Raw genomic sequence first — 16,993 nt, 5'->3', positions numbered from 1 at the left:
AGCATCAGAGATCAAGCTGTCAGAGAAGAATGCATTTCCATTTCCCAAGGCGCCTCACTACCGCCTTCTCATCAAGGGGAAAAAAAATCAGTAAAGAAAGTGAAGTTAACTCTTAGCAGTTCTTTAAAGCTAATTCTTATGCAGATTGTCGGAACTAGAGCAATAAGGAAATATAGCCATCGTGCAACATATAATTTCCTTCAGTGCTGAGCAATTATTTAATTTATTAATTTCATTTCAGGTACAGCTTGGGGGCTACAGAGAGCTCAGGTTGACCTCGGTAAGAAAACAGCGATCAGTATTGGAAAGAAGTGACCTTGCCAACTATGTTGCGGGAGAGGAGACCGAGCCAAATGTCAGAAAGAGGTTAAATCATCAAAATTGGGTTCATCCACAGACGATTCTTAAATTACAACTAGGCAATTCATCGCAACTTAGCAGAGTCTTACACAAGGAGAAGGGAAGGCTTTCACAGAACATAATAGAAATGGGGCCATCCCAGCACCCAGAAGGGGAGCTGTACAGTCTGGCAACGCTGTGGTCAATGGGTGGTCACTAGGGAACTAGTGACACTAGGGAAAGCATATGGCGTGAATCACATTCAAAAACGCGGAGCTCAGTGTATGTATTTAAATAACCAGATGGACAGATCTTTATTATAAAAGTCAGTTTATTTACCCTTCCTGCGTTTCATAGTTTCCCTTTCTGTCAGTCATGAGCAATTAATTAACTGATTGGAAATCTGCTTGATTAAATAACATCAACAATTCACAAACGCACATTTCAGAGTAAAAAGCAGGAGCCTGAAAAATATTCCCTAACCCAATGCAAATTAGGCAGCCCTCAAAATTGCACGTCCCCCCTAGTTTGCTTACATAATTTAAAGTATATGCACAGAATGACCTTAACATATTGACAATTGGTATAGAATTCATAGCCATGAAGATGTATACTCTACAACCTTCTAAAGAATAGATTCCTAGACACCCCTCCGGCCCTAGCAACCCATTAACGGGATTCAGTACTAGCACACACCTAATGCTTACTAGGACAAAAGGTCTTTCCTTTTTCTCTAATTCTTGTCTTCTGCTGAGGCGACTCTGGGAATCCGGCTGTGACACAGAAAGAGCCTCTGAGAACAGGGCTGCCGCAGATTAGCTTCCTCGTGGATCCTGAAGGTCCCAGACAGCACATCTGGGGTTGGGTACTTTGGTTGTGGGTTACACAGTGGAATGTTCGCGACAACTGATAAACCTTATGGTCCTTGAAAGGATGACTAAATACTTCCAGGAGTCAGAGTTAATTTAGAACGAAGATGGAAGAGAACACGTTGACAATACTTTGAAGATATTTCTGCATCTGGACCTGAACCACTTTAGATCGGATGCAGAGCGACTGAGCCAATCAACACGCTGTGGAATTTTTCCCACCGTTGGTTACAAAGGCGTTCTTGGTCCAAGGCTGGCTTACGCTGGGTTCAGCTTGGGCACTTTATCAGGATTTGATGTTTCAAAGAAGAGCCACTCTCTGCAAACTCATTATCAAAGCAAAATGCAATGGGCCTTTCTATTCGTGGAGCCCATCCTGGATATAAACATGCATGGCTGCCTCGTGGTCACTCAGCTTTCCAGGCTGGAGAACAAGGGTCCAAGTCCAATCAATATACAATATAGCATTTAAGGTGAAAGGGACAAACAAAGACACTGGCAGATTCATAGGCCATTTGTACATTCATGAAACAACAACAAAAATCTTCGGCGATACTTCCTGTAGTGTAGCAAATCAGCCCAGCCTCCACTCCGGTCGGCATCTCAGGTGGCTGAGACTGTTGAAAGAGGCTCGGCAATCTGAGGTTATGTTGGAGTTCTTAAGACAACCCCAAAATAGAATGACTTAAAAGAAATAATAGTCCTGATGTGTCTCCTAACATTCTTGTTCTTTTGTGGGCACCAGTCACTCACTCAATATGTGAGCTTGTCGTCTTTGCATAAGAGAGTGCATTTCCCTCACTATTAATGGTGAAATAAATAGAATGGTACAACTTGTCTGTGAAGAGAAAAAAGCATTACATGTGCAGTAACAATTTTGTTAATTCTGTTGGAGCACTGTTTATAATATAATGAATTTGAAAACTACATTCATTTTAACTTTGTACAAAGCTTATCTTCAATGAATTAGATGTTTTGAAAATTAGTTAATATTACAAAATACTTAATGTTACATTACAGTCTCAAAAAATAAAAAAAAGAACACAAATTAAATAATTCGCTAGAGGTGGAACAGAAAATTGATCTGGTGCTCAGATTAAACAGTTTCTTATGACAGATCCAGTTTCTTTCCATTACAATTTCTAGTATGATCATAACAGCAGGTTCGTCAGGAGCAATTTCCCTCTACTTAGCATGGATGACAGAAGTCGAACACAGAGTTACATGACCCAGGAGGGAACGTCCTTAGAAGCTAGAAGGCAGTCGAGCAGAAGAACGCATCCTTTTTGTAGCAGAGTACGGAAGCCTAGGGCAGCACCGGGGAACTGCAGGTGCCCAACTAGCGCCATGACTCCTTGGACAAGACTGTCGTGTCTGGACTTGGGACGACTGAGCCTGCCTCCAATTAGGGTGCCCTCGATTTAGGGACAGGATATTGGACGCATCCCCAAGTGGGTGAAGCTATCCCCGGACTCTCTCCAGTAGAGAGTCTTGCACACCATCTCACCGATCACGTGACAGAGTATGTCAGAGGCTTAATCAACAGAGCAACGTTTTAAAGCACAAGGCCTTATTCCATGCTGGCTATTTCCCGGAAAGTACAAAAATTCCAGCCAAGGACACCTAAGGCACAACAGTTATTTTCTCAAGAGACTCAAGGTTCTGTTTGGAACCGGCACACCACAGTGTCAATTACAGCGGTGCTTCTGGTTTAACCCTACATGGCTTGACATACACTGTAACTTCCTTAAGAAATCCCAAATTGCACTTAACAGACAGAGACTGCCCTGGAAGAGTACTCTGATTAATGGCTGGTGATACGTTAAATAAGTCTCTTGTCATTTTTTCTGGAATTATAAATGACAATACTCATTAGACTCAGGTCAAGGGCAAACTAAAGGCCCTTTCTCGCCTTGAAAAGCAATGTGTCTTAGACTAATAAAATTTTACTTTTCTCAAAAGGGTCTTTAAAAGCAATCAGCAATTTTGCTGGTTTAAGAAGTGATTTAAGTCAATGCTTTGAACTAAATTAATAAGAAAACCTATTAGTTAAAAAGTGTGGGGGAGGCACACACTTACCATGAGAATGAAAAAGTAGAAAACCCACATCCATCCTAGGTTGTCCTGGATCAAAGACACTAAATACTAAAAGGGAGAAAAAGCCATTACAATATAATCCTTTACAAATTAATAAAATGAAGTAGCTAACAAGTAGATTAAATGTGACTCTTCCAGAAAATAAGAAGGGAGTTAGGATTTGTATAACATTTTGCAGTTTACAAAGCTCTTTCACATACCTGTTCCTATTTAAGCTTTATTAATAATGGCCTTCATTTTATAAGCAGGCAGAGTCCAAGTACAAAAACTGCGTAACAGAAGATATGAGTTCAGAAGGTTTATTTACTTCTATTTACTTTATTAAAAGAGGAAGATGAACATACTCAAGTATGTTCATCTTCTTTTCTCCAATGAAAAGTACTATAATTGATGCTTTCAAAAATAGTTTGTCTTTTAAGTATACCACTCATTTTTCAATTATGCTGTTTGCTCACAGGGTTATGTATGACTTTAACATTCTATAGCATATACTCTTACTTTCAATACTGAAAAGGATGCAACAGCATTTAACCCATTTTCTTTTTTATTATGGTAAAATACATAACATAAAATTTGCCACTTTTCGGTGTACAACTCAGCAGCACCAAATACATTCCTAATGTTACACAAGCATCGCCACCATCTATTTCCAAAATTTTGCATCACCCCAAACAGAACCTCTGCACCTGTTAAGCAGTAACTCCTCTTCACCCCCTCTCCCCAGTCTCTGGTAACCTTTAATCTGCTTTCTGTTTCTGAATTTGTCTATTCTGGATATTTCATGTTAAGTGGAATCACACGTATTTGTCCTTTTGTGTCTGGCTTACTTCATTTAGCATAATGTTTTTACACTTCAACCATGTTGTAGTATGTATCAAAACTTCATTCCTTTTCATGGCTAAGTATTATGCCATTGTATACATATACATGTTGTTTATCCATTCACCTACTGATGGACACTTGAGTTGTTTCCACCTTTTGGCTATTATGAATAATGCAATGAACATTGGATTAAAATTTTTCTTTCTTGGGGTGATAAATAAAAAAAAAATAAAAAATTTTCTTTCTTTTTAACAGCTTCATTGATGTATTTATAATTTACATAACATAAAGTTCACCCACTTAAAGTGTACAACTCAATGATTTTTAGTATACTTACAGAGTTATGCAACTATCATAACCTAATTTTAGACCATCTTCTAATTTTAAACCACCAAAGAAACCTTGTACCCATTAGTTGTCTCTCCCTAGACCCATGCAACCCTAGGTAACCACTAATCTAATTTCTTTTGCTATAAATGTCCCTCTTCTGGATCTCTCATATGAATTAAATCACATACAGTATGTGGTCTTTTGTGACTGGCTTCTTTCACTTAGCGTAATATTTTTGAGGTTCATCCAGGTTGTAGTGTGTATCAATCCTTCATTCCTCTTTAATTGCCAAGTAACACTGTTATGTGAATATCCATTTTATTTATCCATTCATCAGTAGATAGACATTTGGACTGTTTCTACTTCTTAGCTGTTATGAATAATCCAGTTATAAACATTTGTGTACAAGTGTTTATGTGGACATATGATCTCATTTTTCTTAGGTAGATACTGCAATTGAATCTTATTGAGCCACTGCTATTTGTCAAAAACATACTAAGCCAGAAGGTGAAGAGGAATGCAGAGTCTGGTGCAGTGGACAAATAAACCAGTAAATGTGAGACCCTGTGACAAGTGTTCTTTCTAGTAGAGGTATGCACCAAGTGCTATAGAAACCAGCAGGAACAATTTTTTTTTGGGGAAGTCAAAGAAAGGTGGGAGGAACACAGTTATTCAGGGTGAGTTGGGGGAGTGGCTGGGGACTAGGCTGATAGAGTTTTTAATATTAAGTCATATTAAGCCATGGAGTTTAAGGTTTCAGACCTCAGGCAATGGGAAATCACTCAAAGATCAACACGGAAGGGGAACGAGTAAAGTTAATAATGATTGATTCCTGATCCTGCGTCCCAAACCACAAGTCAGTCGAATACTCATCCAAGTTCATGGTTAGGGATCTGAACACTGGTAGGTGAGACATTCTAAATAAAAGTAAACTCCCCGAAATGTTCATATAACCCACCCATTTGATTAATGCAGAAAACATCAGTGAGGAAGAATAACTTAAACTACAGTAAGTTCAGAAAAGGATGCCTGATGGCCACTCCTTACCACGCTTATTTGAAGACATCTGAACGGGTGGCCAATAGCATTTTTGGTTCCTACTCCAGAGCATGATCAAGTAAGCAACTTCTCCTACCTTTGCTAAGTTTTTATTTTCCCCTTTCGTCTCATAATCAAACATGCTAAGCACATCAATCCTATCAACCATTCGTTCTACAACCACTCAGCAAGTATCTGGAAGCCGACTGTGTGCCAGGCGCCATTCTTGGTATGGGGGCGACAGCAGTGGCAGAAACAAACAAAATGCTGCCCTCATGAAGCTCACACCGCTGTGGGGGAGACAGCCGTTAACAGACAAATACATAATACATGGCAGCGATGAGTATTCAGATGGGATCTTTTCCTCAGAGCTTGCTCTCTCATTAACCACTAGTAATTCTCCACCCCCGCTAAGCAAGCAAACAGCAGCCTTCAAGGCCATCAATGACCTCACTGTCAAAACTACAAGCCTTCTGCCTTCCACGCTCTTTCTCCTGAACTCCCTACATCTATGATCTTACTAGCACCTCAAATCCTGGCTTCCTGTTTCTCTCACCACTGGGCAGCCCCTGGGGTTTTGCCTATATTCTCTTTCCCCATTAAACATCTCATCGCTTCCCTAGTTTCAACCATTTTATCCATGTGGATGATTCTCAACTCCTTATTTTTGCAAAATTAGCCCTCACTGACCTAGGAGACGCACGACTTATGACCATCGCAGACGACAGATGCTTTTCCATGATAAGGCTGAACTGAACCATAGGAGATTGATCTGAATGCTCTAACTACCTACAGCAGGCCAATCGTAGCTGAGATCTCAAACTGCGGAGTGCGCAAGAATCACCGGGAAGGCTTGTAGAAATGCAGACCCCCAGGCTGTAACTCGGCAAGTCTGCAGCAAGCTTAATGTTCTGTAGTTTAATGAACAGCCCAGGTGATTCCGATATAAGACATTTATGAACTGCCCTTTGAGACACACTTGTAGGAAGCCGAGAAAGCGACTCAGAGCAGCTGCAGAGTCCATGGCACTTTCTGGTGGGGAGCCATGTGACAAGTGTGTTCGTGTGTCTGGTATTGTTTGCGCGTCAGGTGGGGGATAATGAGAAGCGTGTGTCTCAGGGCCTCCAGAGTGCCAGAGCTGGGCAGCAGGGGGTGGCAGGCTGGGACTGAAGGAGCTCTGATGAGGTGTTAGCTTATTTCCAGACAGGAAGAATCTGGAAGTAAAAGTGGAAAGGAGGAACTAAAAATGTAGAGAGACCTTCCATGTGATGTCACGTCAGCTGGACATGAGAAGACTCAAAACCCCCCGGCTTTCAGTACCTATATACAACAGCCCAAGAGTGCCACCTACTGTGGCCTGGGGCAGATGTACATTCACCTATCAGTGAACAACTACTTAACACTCAATTTCAACCCCTCTCCCACTCTCTCACCTGGCCCACCGCAGCTCCAATGCTCCCAGTTCCATCAACAATTCCAGTGACGGTCGCCAAAGCCTCACTGCTCCCTTGGATCAGCTCTTGGCGACCCAGGTCCGCAGAAATAGCAGAGCTAATCATATTAGAAGGTCCACCAATAAAAAATCCTGAAGCCATAAACAAAACAGGTTCTTATTAAAAGACTATTCATAACACCACTACAAATTATAAAATAAAGCAAACTCTTCTTCCATGATTTTAATCAGGATGTTGGAGAGAAATGGAAAAAGGGTAAAAATAACCAGTAAAAATGAAAACTCTCCCAGATAATATCATGTCCAAACTAGTTACAATGCACTTTGAAATCCCTTCTTGAATTACGTGATACTCCAGTATATTTTATAGAAACCAAAGCTATAGAAAATGTAGTGAACACACAGCCTTCTGATCCGTGACGTGTGCACTCACTCATTGATCAATAACTAATTGTACTAGCTTGTCAGATTCTATTATGGCAGAGGTGCATCACAGAGCATTTAACCACCACATTCAACAAAACATATTGGAAAAAAGAGAGAGGAGAAGAAAAGCTATTTAAACGGTGCAGGTGGCTCTATCTGCCCCTGCTCTTCGGACGCTATCCAAGGATCAGGCAGAAGTTGGCCCGGGTGAATCTGTTCACAGGAGTTGGTTGGAATCAGCTTCGTGAGCCTCATGTAGCATGAGCAGCTCTCACTATGCTGAGTAGGATCTAAAGTTTAAAAATAAGGAATTTTTCTAACTTCACTCATTGTTTCACCTGGAGCTGAAGTGAAGAAACACTGACCAATTCCAACACCGGAGAAAGAACTAGCTATACCGGACTTTTTGAACTGGTTTCCAAAGTGGCATCTTCCTAAGCCACTTCCAGAAGTGATATGAGAAGTTGGGACAGCAATCGAAAATGTTAGGAAGTCTCTATCAAAAGGGACTGATCCTGGATCAACAGGGCTGAGGAGGTCACAGAATGGCAGAGAAATGGAATCTGGAGGAGGCGTCTTTCCTTTGACCATGTGAGTTCTCCGTAATTAAGGTTTTAGTATAACTCACACTGGGGGAGAAATCAATTTCCTTTTTCCCTTTTCACGTATAGAGGAAAGAGTACAGAGAAATAGAGCCCGATGCCGTACCTGTAACAGCCATCAGAAGTGCATTAACGGACTTATTGTTTGGAGAGCCTGTGAGGAAAGACACAGAAACAGCATGCTGACTTTAAAGGACATTACATGTGCCTCCACGGAACAGTACACAAAGATCTGGGTCTCTGTGACCTCACTGATCACACCCTGGGACAACAGAGGGATGCACCTCCCAACTTTTATTTGTAATGTCTGCCTCCTGCTGGTGCTCAAGCTAATGAGACTTCTAAGAGTTTCAGAAAAACTCTACTCCCATCTCAGCAGCATCTTAAGGGACATACACCAAACCTACTAATTACCATCTTTCCTCTTTTGAAACCTTTTCCCTTTTATTGTTTTATTGGCTCTAATGCTGTCCCTCTGGAGCCTACCTTCAAACAAAGCATATACACTCCCAAGCAAGCTTTTAAACAAACCAACAAAGCCAAAGAGATGCCAGTTTCCTTCCCAACACAAATAAAACTATGTGATGACACTTTTACCAGGCATCTCCAGGACAGTACAAAGATCCCATATCATGCCTTTTAGCTGGCCTCAAGGATCTCCCCAGGGTTGATCACTCACTCAAGGGAAAAGTCCTGAAATGCCATGAAAACAATGTAATTGCAAGGGAATACTCACGACTGTATCCAACGAGGGACGCGACTGCCAGAAGCAGACTTAGAGCTAACACTGGTGCTCTCTTCTGTAATACATCAGAGATGAAGCCTTGCAAAGTTCCACCTTTAAGCACAAAGGGCACATGCATCACAGTCCAAATCATTTATAATTTAGCTCGGTTACCTGAAATGTACTCATCATGTACCCCCACCTGCTATCAGGATCCTAACACTGATCTATCCAAAATGATGGCTGACTCTCCTACAAAGTTTCCTCCGTAATTTCCTTTTAACATTACCTGACTGTTAATCATTATGATGGCCGACTGAACAAGACACCACAAATCAGACGCCAAAACAGGGAAAAGGGAAAATCGTTAAAACCACCCACTGTCCTTTGCTATTTTTCCCTTCTCAAACCAGCTCTAATGGCTTTTCCTAATTTTTCTGCTTTTTATATAAAAATATGATTAAGGATATGGTTTACAGGCTATAAGTCGTGACCAATAAATAATTCACTAAAATTAAATGCAGCAATTACGGTTTGGAAATAACTCAGAGGTCAGGCTGTTTAAAAACAGGTGATAAGAATCCTTCATGCAACACAGTTCCATTTATAGCTAGTCCCATTTTGAGTTCTAAGTGGCTATGGGATGCTGTCCTCATCAGATAGCAGGACACAGAAGTATGGTCAGGTCTAAAGCCGGGAACCTCACCTGTGGCTCTGGATCTAAGCACAAGGGCAGACAAGTTCAAATACAATAACAGTCCATTACTTAAGGATACGCTGGGTGCTTTCATGGGCTTGGGGCAGTTTAGTCTTACCACAATTCTAAATGTAAACAATACAGAAAGGATATTAAGGTTTTGCCACAGCCAGATAAGTCACACCCACTAAAGTGCATTCTGTATGCTGTCTTATTTAAAAGTTTCTTACTTCCCTGTTTATACTTCCAGCTATAACAAAAAGTTGCTATTAAAATCGGCTGCGTATGAAGCAATCGCAAAATACTCCCAAAAATTAATCCTTGTTATTATTCCTGCCTCTTATGACCTGACAATCTATACAATAAGCTAATGTTTTCTCTTCTTTGGCTGCAGGTGATGAGAAGGGTAAAAGGTAGATAAAACGAACACATTCACAATCTCTGACAAACAGTTGGCTTTAGAGCTAAGACACTACTGAAAAAGTACAAAAGGGTTACATTAAAAGAGATCAGAGGGAAACAGTCCAACACAAAGAACTGATACATCAACAAAGAACTGAGAAATAAGAGCCCTATAAGTCACAGGGCTGTCATAGGCTGTCTTTTCTATGGAACTTTTTTTTCCCCCCAAAGAGTTTGGCTATTTACTGGCAGGACAGTTTAGGGAAAATGGCTGTGGAATAAGTAATAAAACTTTAAATAATACCAGATTTCATAACCCAGTAAAACATTACCAGTGACTGGCTATTATAGAAAAAGATGCATCACGGGTATTACCTATAATTCCTCCAACATCGTACCAAATAGACAGCTTGTCAGCTTCAGCCTCCTTCCATCCAAAGTTGTTACTCAGATAAAAAGGCAACCAGAAGAAGAAGGAGTAATTGACTAACTTCAAGCAGGCATAGGCCAGTGAGTACTGCAAGGAAAACATTCAACTATTAATAAGGAACGAACGAACAGCAGAGCGTGACCCCAGTTTTTAAGGTAATTAAACAGCAAAATAAAATAGAAGAGTTTAGGACGAACAGTACGCAGTACCTGATTATAAAATTAAACATTTCTATAAATTTCCATTTGCCAGACTTTACCTAGTCTCCCTCTTCTCTTCATCCCCATTAGCTTACAAAAAGGCATGTACAGCAGGCCTTTGGAATAGAAAACACACATGACCATTTCCTAAGTGTCCCCAGTTTCTTCTCCTTTCAGTTCTCTGGTAGAAGCAAACCAGTGTTTTGAACCTATAGGGCAGGGCACATACTCCTATTTCTTCATTTAGACAGAGACGAAAGATGCTCATGCCACTAGGTAGCATTAACCATAAGCAAATAAATCCCGTCAATATCACAGCGTTTACTGTAAGCAGCCAAACTATTTTGGTTCTTCTATTTCCTGCAAAGTTAATCTTATGAACGATGGAGAACAACATGACTCAACTATAGTTTCAAGATCTAAGAAAAGCATCAACATTAAAACTACATTTACATTATAGTTTCTTCAAGCTTCACATTCCCACACCCAGTGGAAAAGCAAAGAGTATCTTTGGTGATTCAGAAATGAAAGAACGTGATTGTCCTGGGCCTTGTGGTTCTACTTTGAGGAATAAAAGTTGCAGCTGCCTTAAGACAGCAGTGGCGCTAAGTCTCCTATATTCAACACATTATTACCAGGACATCCTGACATTTGGCATCAAAGGAAAAAGGGGGAGGAACAGAGAGACTGACTTCAAAGGGGGTCTGGCTAGTATGTTCTTTTCCCTGGAGCTGCCGTTATTCCCTAGGTATCACTTGCTTTAAAACAGCTTCGCTAGCCGGGCAACAGCCACCCCCTAGAGAGCCAAGTCCCAATCATGAGTGCATTTTGTCCAGACAGCCTGCTACAAAGACAAAGGAATTAAATTAACTAGGTTTCCATTACGTCCCTGCCCATGTCAGTGAACAATAGCTTGTGAAATACCAAGGAAGAGCAACAGATTCCAGATTCAGTCACAACAAATTTAAGTTCTGTCTCAGACATTAAACTGTTACCAGGAGAATATTTTAATAACTAGTTTAAAAAAAAAAAAAACTAATCATTAGCATAAGAAGAAGCCTAAAGGAACTTGCATTTCGCTTGTATTATACATCATCGTTTGGTTGAAGAGTCATGGGAACTTACATTTTTAACTCCTACTTAACTATCTGTTTGCAAATGGCAGCTCTCTTAGTTGGCTTGGGAGCACAGGCAGAAGGAACTGAAAAGTACCAGATATGACAATCTGCAGACTCTGAATCTAGCTCAGGGGTTATATTCAGAAAGCACCACTGAACAAGAAACAAAGATAAGTACATGTTCACGATACAATAACCCAACGACCCGGACCCCAGGGAAGATGGTATACTTTCTATTCCATGGGAAGGGGAGCCGAGACACAGGACGGGCTGAGTGACTTACCCCAGGTCTCACAGAGAGTTAGTGGGTAAGCTGGAAACATAACCTAGGCCTCTTAACTTCCACTCCCGCGCTACAGCGCCCGAAACACCAAGACAGAAAAACTGCAGCAGAAGGGATTTAGTTTAGACGTTAGAAAGTTCTCCTGACTGTAAAGGTTGTGGAAACACTGGAGTGCATTACCAAGAAATACTGTGGAGTATTCTGCTCTGGATCTTTTAATAAAAGGGCAAACATGGTTTCTTACTAAAATATCAGCAAATAAGGCAGACTTAATGGCCCATTCAAAACCCCTCTTGGTTATAACTCTGTAATACTGCAACAGGCCAAAAAGTATATATTTAAAAATACCAACTTTGCCTTCTTCCTGGAATACTATCACAGGGTCAGCAAACCAGGGCTCAAGGCCAAATCTGGCCACGCCCATTCATCCATGTTGTCTACTTTCCTTTGCTCGAGAGTTAAGTGGCAGACTATACGGCCTCCCCAAAGCTGAAAACATTTACTATCTGGCTCTTCACAGACAAGGTTTGCTGGCTCCTGTGTTAGATATCAGATAAAATTTCAAGTGATGCCATTCTAAAATAAGCTGAGGGGCACTATCCAATATTCCTCTGAACATATATTTCTAAAACAAAATACCAAAGAGAAGCTAAGTACTTAAAGATGAGTCCCACACAGAGTTCATCTCCGGGCTACGGTACCTCACTGGCTGTGGTGAGAGTTGAAAGCTCCTTACCGGTATAACTCCAGGAAGGCAACAAGCCTGATGAAAGCTTATTGCCTTGACTTGGGTGATAGCACTGCCTTCTTGGACTGAATAATTAGGCTCATATTCATCTTCATTTTCAGCACCATTAATTAATGGCCTATGCGAGTCTTCTTCAAAATTTTCTTCCGCCTCAATACCCGGGAGACCTAAAACGACAGTAAAAGCCACCATTTATAAAGTACCTTCTAGGTGCTTGACACTGCTTTGCCATGTGCCAGTATTTACGGGGTCGGTATTATTTTTATTTCCATTTTATAGAAGAAGCAACAAGGTTCAGAGGCCAAGGTCAACTAAGGTCTATTAAGGTCATATAACAAACCCAGGACTCTAATTCTACTTTATCTGGCTTCAAAGCAATACTTTTTCAACTAAATCACACTCTCTCTCCTATATACAAATAATAATAATCACACAGTATTAAATGGGCATGTCTGTTTAATACTCAAAAGCCAGAATTGTACATCTATTTGCTTCTGTGGTTTCGCTGGTATATATTCTATATGTAACCACAGATAAGTATCATACTAAATTACTTTTATGAAAAAGGAAATCAGTCTTAAGAAGTGAAATTAGAAACACATCCATGCTAGGGACGGCCGGATGGCTCAATTGGTTAGAGCGGAGCTCTCAACAAGGTTGCCGGTTCAATTCCCACATGGAATGGTGAGCTGTGCCCGTTGCAACTAAAGATTGAAAACAACGATCGTACTTGGAGCTGAGCTGCGCCCTCCACAACTAGATTGAAGGACAACAACTTGGAGCTGATGGGTCCTGGAGAAATATACCGTTCCCTAATATTCCCCAATAAAAAATTTAAAAAAAGGAAAGAAACACGTCCATGCTAATTTCTAACCAGTGTCTCTATTATAAAACTCATTTGCAAATGCTAGGTTTTCCCTGAATCTATAAAAGGTGAGCCTCACTCCCCTCAAACAAGTGTAGCTGTGTCAGGCTTGGCCGGACACGGAACATAAACAGCAATCCTGCTCCTTAATTCACTGAAAGGAGCTCCCAGTTCTCCTAGGAAAAAAATCCTGGCCTCAGATTTCTCTTTGCCCATTAATAGTAAGACGTTCTGAACAGAAGCAAAAGGTTGTCCTCACCAATTTCCTCTGGTGACACCAGGAGTCCAAAGAAGATGACGACGCCACCAGCAAACTGTACAGCCGCCGTCACCAGAAAGGCATACTGGAGGAGAGACGGAAGGTGCTTCTTACACATCTGGGATGTTCATTAGAGGCACATGTGGGGTTGGGGTGAGCGAAGGGGTGGGAGGACTGGGAGACTAGGAAGACAATGAGTGCCGAGTGCTTAGTCTCTGCCAGTACTGAGTTGTGTTTTCTCATGAACTTTTCCATGAGGCTGAGAGGGTAATAACGGTCCCCTGCACACTGAGTGGTACTATAATGATTGTGAAATCAATTAGTGGGCGCTCTTTATATATTAGGAAGATCAGCTCTTTATCTGTAACACAAGTTGCAAACATTTTTTTCCCAATTGATGATTTATCTTTAGACTTGGGTGTTATTCCAGGAATAATGTTTCTATGTGTTTGAATTTATCAAAAGTTTGCTTACTTTTAACAGAAGCTTTGTCCTACCCAGACACAGCTCAAGTTGGTTTTAAATGGCCACAGTATTATTTCCTAAATATATTATTTCCTAAATATAAATATATAAATATAAATTTATTTATTCATTCATTTATATACTTGATTTAATATATACTTCATTTAATATTTATTTATATTCATTCATTCATTCATTCATTCATTCATTCATATACTTGAGATAAAGCTAGAAAGAAATACCTACCTCATAACCATACTGCAGGACAGAAGAAGCTAGGCACGCTCCCAAAATATTGCCCACGGAAGCGCAGGCACTCCAGAGACCAAAAACAACTCCTCGTCTAAGATGGAGAACAAAAGACAATCGAATCAGAAAAGGTTCCCTTTGCAGTTCAATACAAAATGGCCAAAACAATGAAGGGTCACATTACAAAGAATCAACATTCCATTTTAAGATTCGTCAAGTACACCCAAATGGCATTACATCAGCTCTTTTCTAAGATTTTATTATACTAAAGTTTCATTTGGGGCTCATAAAAGGACACTATTAAGAGAATGTAAAAGGACAAGCCACAGATTGGGAGAAAATATCTGCGTATCACTTATCTGATAAAAAGACTTTCATCTAGAATACAAAGAACTCTCAAAACTTAGTACTATGAATACAGACAATGCAATTAAATGTTAAAAAGTGTGAATCTACAAATCATCTCAAAATAAAACGAGGCTCAACATCAAGAAAAGAGGCTCAACACCATCAGACATTAGGGAAATGCAATTAAAACGGCAACGAGGTATCCCGACACAGCTACTAGAATAGACAAAATCAAAAAGGACGAGAGCATACCAAGTGTTGGCCAAGACACACAGCCACTAGCACCTTACACTGTGCTGGTGGGAATGGAAAATGGCACCACCACTTGGAAGAGATGGCCAGTTTCTTAAAAAGATACACACACACCTACCACATGACCCAGCCATTCTACTCCAAGGTATTTGTCCAAGGGAAATAAATGAAAGCACATGTCCATACAAGGATTTGTACACAAATGTTCACATTAGTTTTACCTGTAATAGCCCCCACATTGGAAACCCAAATGTTCGTCAACAGGTGAACAGATCAATAAACTGTGGTACAATGGATTAGCATTCAGCTATAAAAAGGAATGAACTGTCAATACACAACATGAACCTGAAATTATGCTGAGTGAAAGAAGACAAACAAGAAAGAGCACATACTGTATGATTCCATTCATGTCAAATTTTAGGAAATTCTCATTAATCTACAGTGACAGAAAGCAGATCAGTAGTTGCCTGGAGATGGCAGTGGGAGGGAGGGGGGTGGTGTTGGGAGGGGTGGGGGTAGGAATTACCAAGTGGCACAGGAAAGTTCTGGGGGTGATGGATATATCCATTATCTTAACTGTGATGATGGTTTTATGGGTGAATGCATGCCCAAACCTATCAAATGGCACATCGTGAACATGTGCAGCTTATTGTATATCTCAATACAGCCACTAAAAAAAAAAAAAAAAAAAAAATGGAGGGGTAGAGGGGCCAGCCTGGTGGCTCAGCTGGTTGGAGCTCTGTGCTCCTAACGCCAAGGTCGCCGGTTCGATTCCCACATGGGCCAGTGAGCTGCGCCCTCTAAAGCTAAGATTGTGAGTAACGGCTCTCCCTGGAGCTGGGCTGCCGTGAGCAGCCGGAGATAGGCGTGAGCTGCTGTGGGCTGCTGAGTACTGCCGTGGGCTACCGTGTGCTGCCAGGAGCAGCCAGCAGCCATCGTGGGTGGCCGATCAACGACCGACTACCTCAGCCGCGAGGAGCGCAAGGCTCCTAATACCAGCATGGGCCAGGGAGCTGTGTCCTACACAACTGAGAAACAACGGCTTGAACTGGAGTGGGGAGCGGCGGTGGGAGGCGGAAGAAGGGAGGGAAAAAAATGGATGGATAGAGAACAAGTCTGATGGAAGGGAAACTAGCATTTACAACAGTCCTGGAGAAAATGACTAGTTCTGAACACAGGCAATGGCTGTAGGGCTGGTGGAAGAAAAATGGGTTAAAAAAAGATCATTGTTTTTAAGTTCAAACTTGTATTTTATCTATTTGATACATATTAATAACACACTGTTCGGTCTTGATTTTCTAGCTCTTGAAACATTTTTATAACCTCCTCAAGACAGAGGGCTGCTACTTCCAGCTGTGTGATCTCACGCAGGTCACAGCTAAGAAAGGCTCAGTGTTCTCCACTGGGAAAAGCTGTGCTCCTTGGAGGACTGAGTGCAGTGACATATATGAAAGCGCTTGGTGCTACACAAGTGTTTGGTGCTACCTAACCTCACTTTGTTTCAACACACTCTGACCCTGACAACCAGGAGAAGGGGCATCACTCATCCAAGGTAACAGCTTTTTGGGGTCATGATCCTCAGTAGATCACTTAATTTCCCTGGGCCCCAACTTTTTTCACCTGCTAAACAAATGATTTAAACGAAGTAATTTCAATGTCCCTCCCCAGTGCTAAAATGCCCAATCCTCTAAAATACACAAAATCTACCTAGAGGGTCCTGGAGGAAAAGGTCAGAAGGCCAGGCTCTGAATATCACTTGCCGGCCAGAGATGGGCTTTTAGAATAAACTGGCTGAAAATAACTGTGATTTTCAATTGTCATAGTTTTATTGGTACTTCGTGGTTTATTGTTATGTTTCAGAAGAAAAGTAACTGTGTCTCAAGCAGTACATGATTAATTTTACTTATTAATGTTATCTGATTAAAAACAAACTGTCTTACTTTCAGAAAGAAACCATAATGGCCTTCTGGAATTTTT

General features: G+C 41.0%; 1 protein-coding gene across 4 annotated transcripts in view; it reads right to left on the bottom strand.

Annotated features, from left to right (window-relative positions):
* Positions 1–241: 241 nt before the first annotated feature.
* The window catches only part of SLC37A3 (solute carrier family 37 member 3), a 33,458-nt gene continuing 16,706 nt past the window's right edge, over positions 242–16,993 (bottom strand). For all 4 annotated transcript variants that reach the window (XM_033099070.1, XM_033099069.1, XM_033099068.1 and 1 more), the window contains 9 exons: positions 14,414–14,510; positions 13,703–13,787; positions 12,567–12,745; positions 10,175–10,316; positions 8,713–8,814; positions 8,083–8,130; positions 6,929–7,080; positions 3,288–3,353; positions 242–2,046 (listed from right to left, as the gene is read on the bottom strand). In XM_033099070.1, coding sequence (XP_032954961.1) covers positions 1,954–2,046; positions 3,288–3,353; positions 6,929–7,080; positions 8,083–8,130; positions 8,713–8,814; positions 10,175–10,316; positions 12,567–12,745; positions 13,703–13,787; positions 14,414–14,510 — 964 coding nt within the window. In that variant the 3' untranslated portion in view covers positions 242–1,953. The remainder of the gene's footprint in view (positions 2,047–3,287; positions 3,354–6,928; positions 7,081–8,082; positions 8,131–8,712; positions 8,815–10,174; positions 10,317–12,566; positions 12,746–13,702; positions 13,788–14,413; positions 14,511–16,993) is intronic.

Source organism: Rhinolophus ferrumequinum, chromosome 26, assembly GCF_004115265.2.
Source record: "Rhinolophus ferrumequinum isolate MPI-CBG mRhiFer1 chromosome 26, mRhiFer1_v1.p, whole genome shotgun sequence".
Taxonomy (NCBI): Eukaryota; Metazoa; Chordata; class Mammalia; order Chiroptera; family Rhinolophidae; genus Rhinolophus; species Rhinolophus ferrumequinum.
The sequence above is the reverse complement of the archived record's forward strand: the minus strand, read 5'-3'. Positions and strand labels throughout refer to the sequence as shown.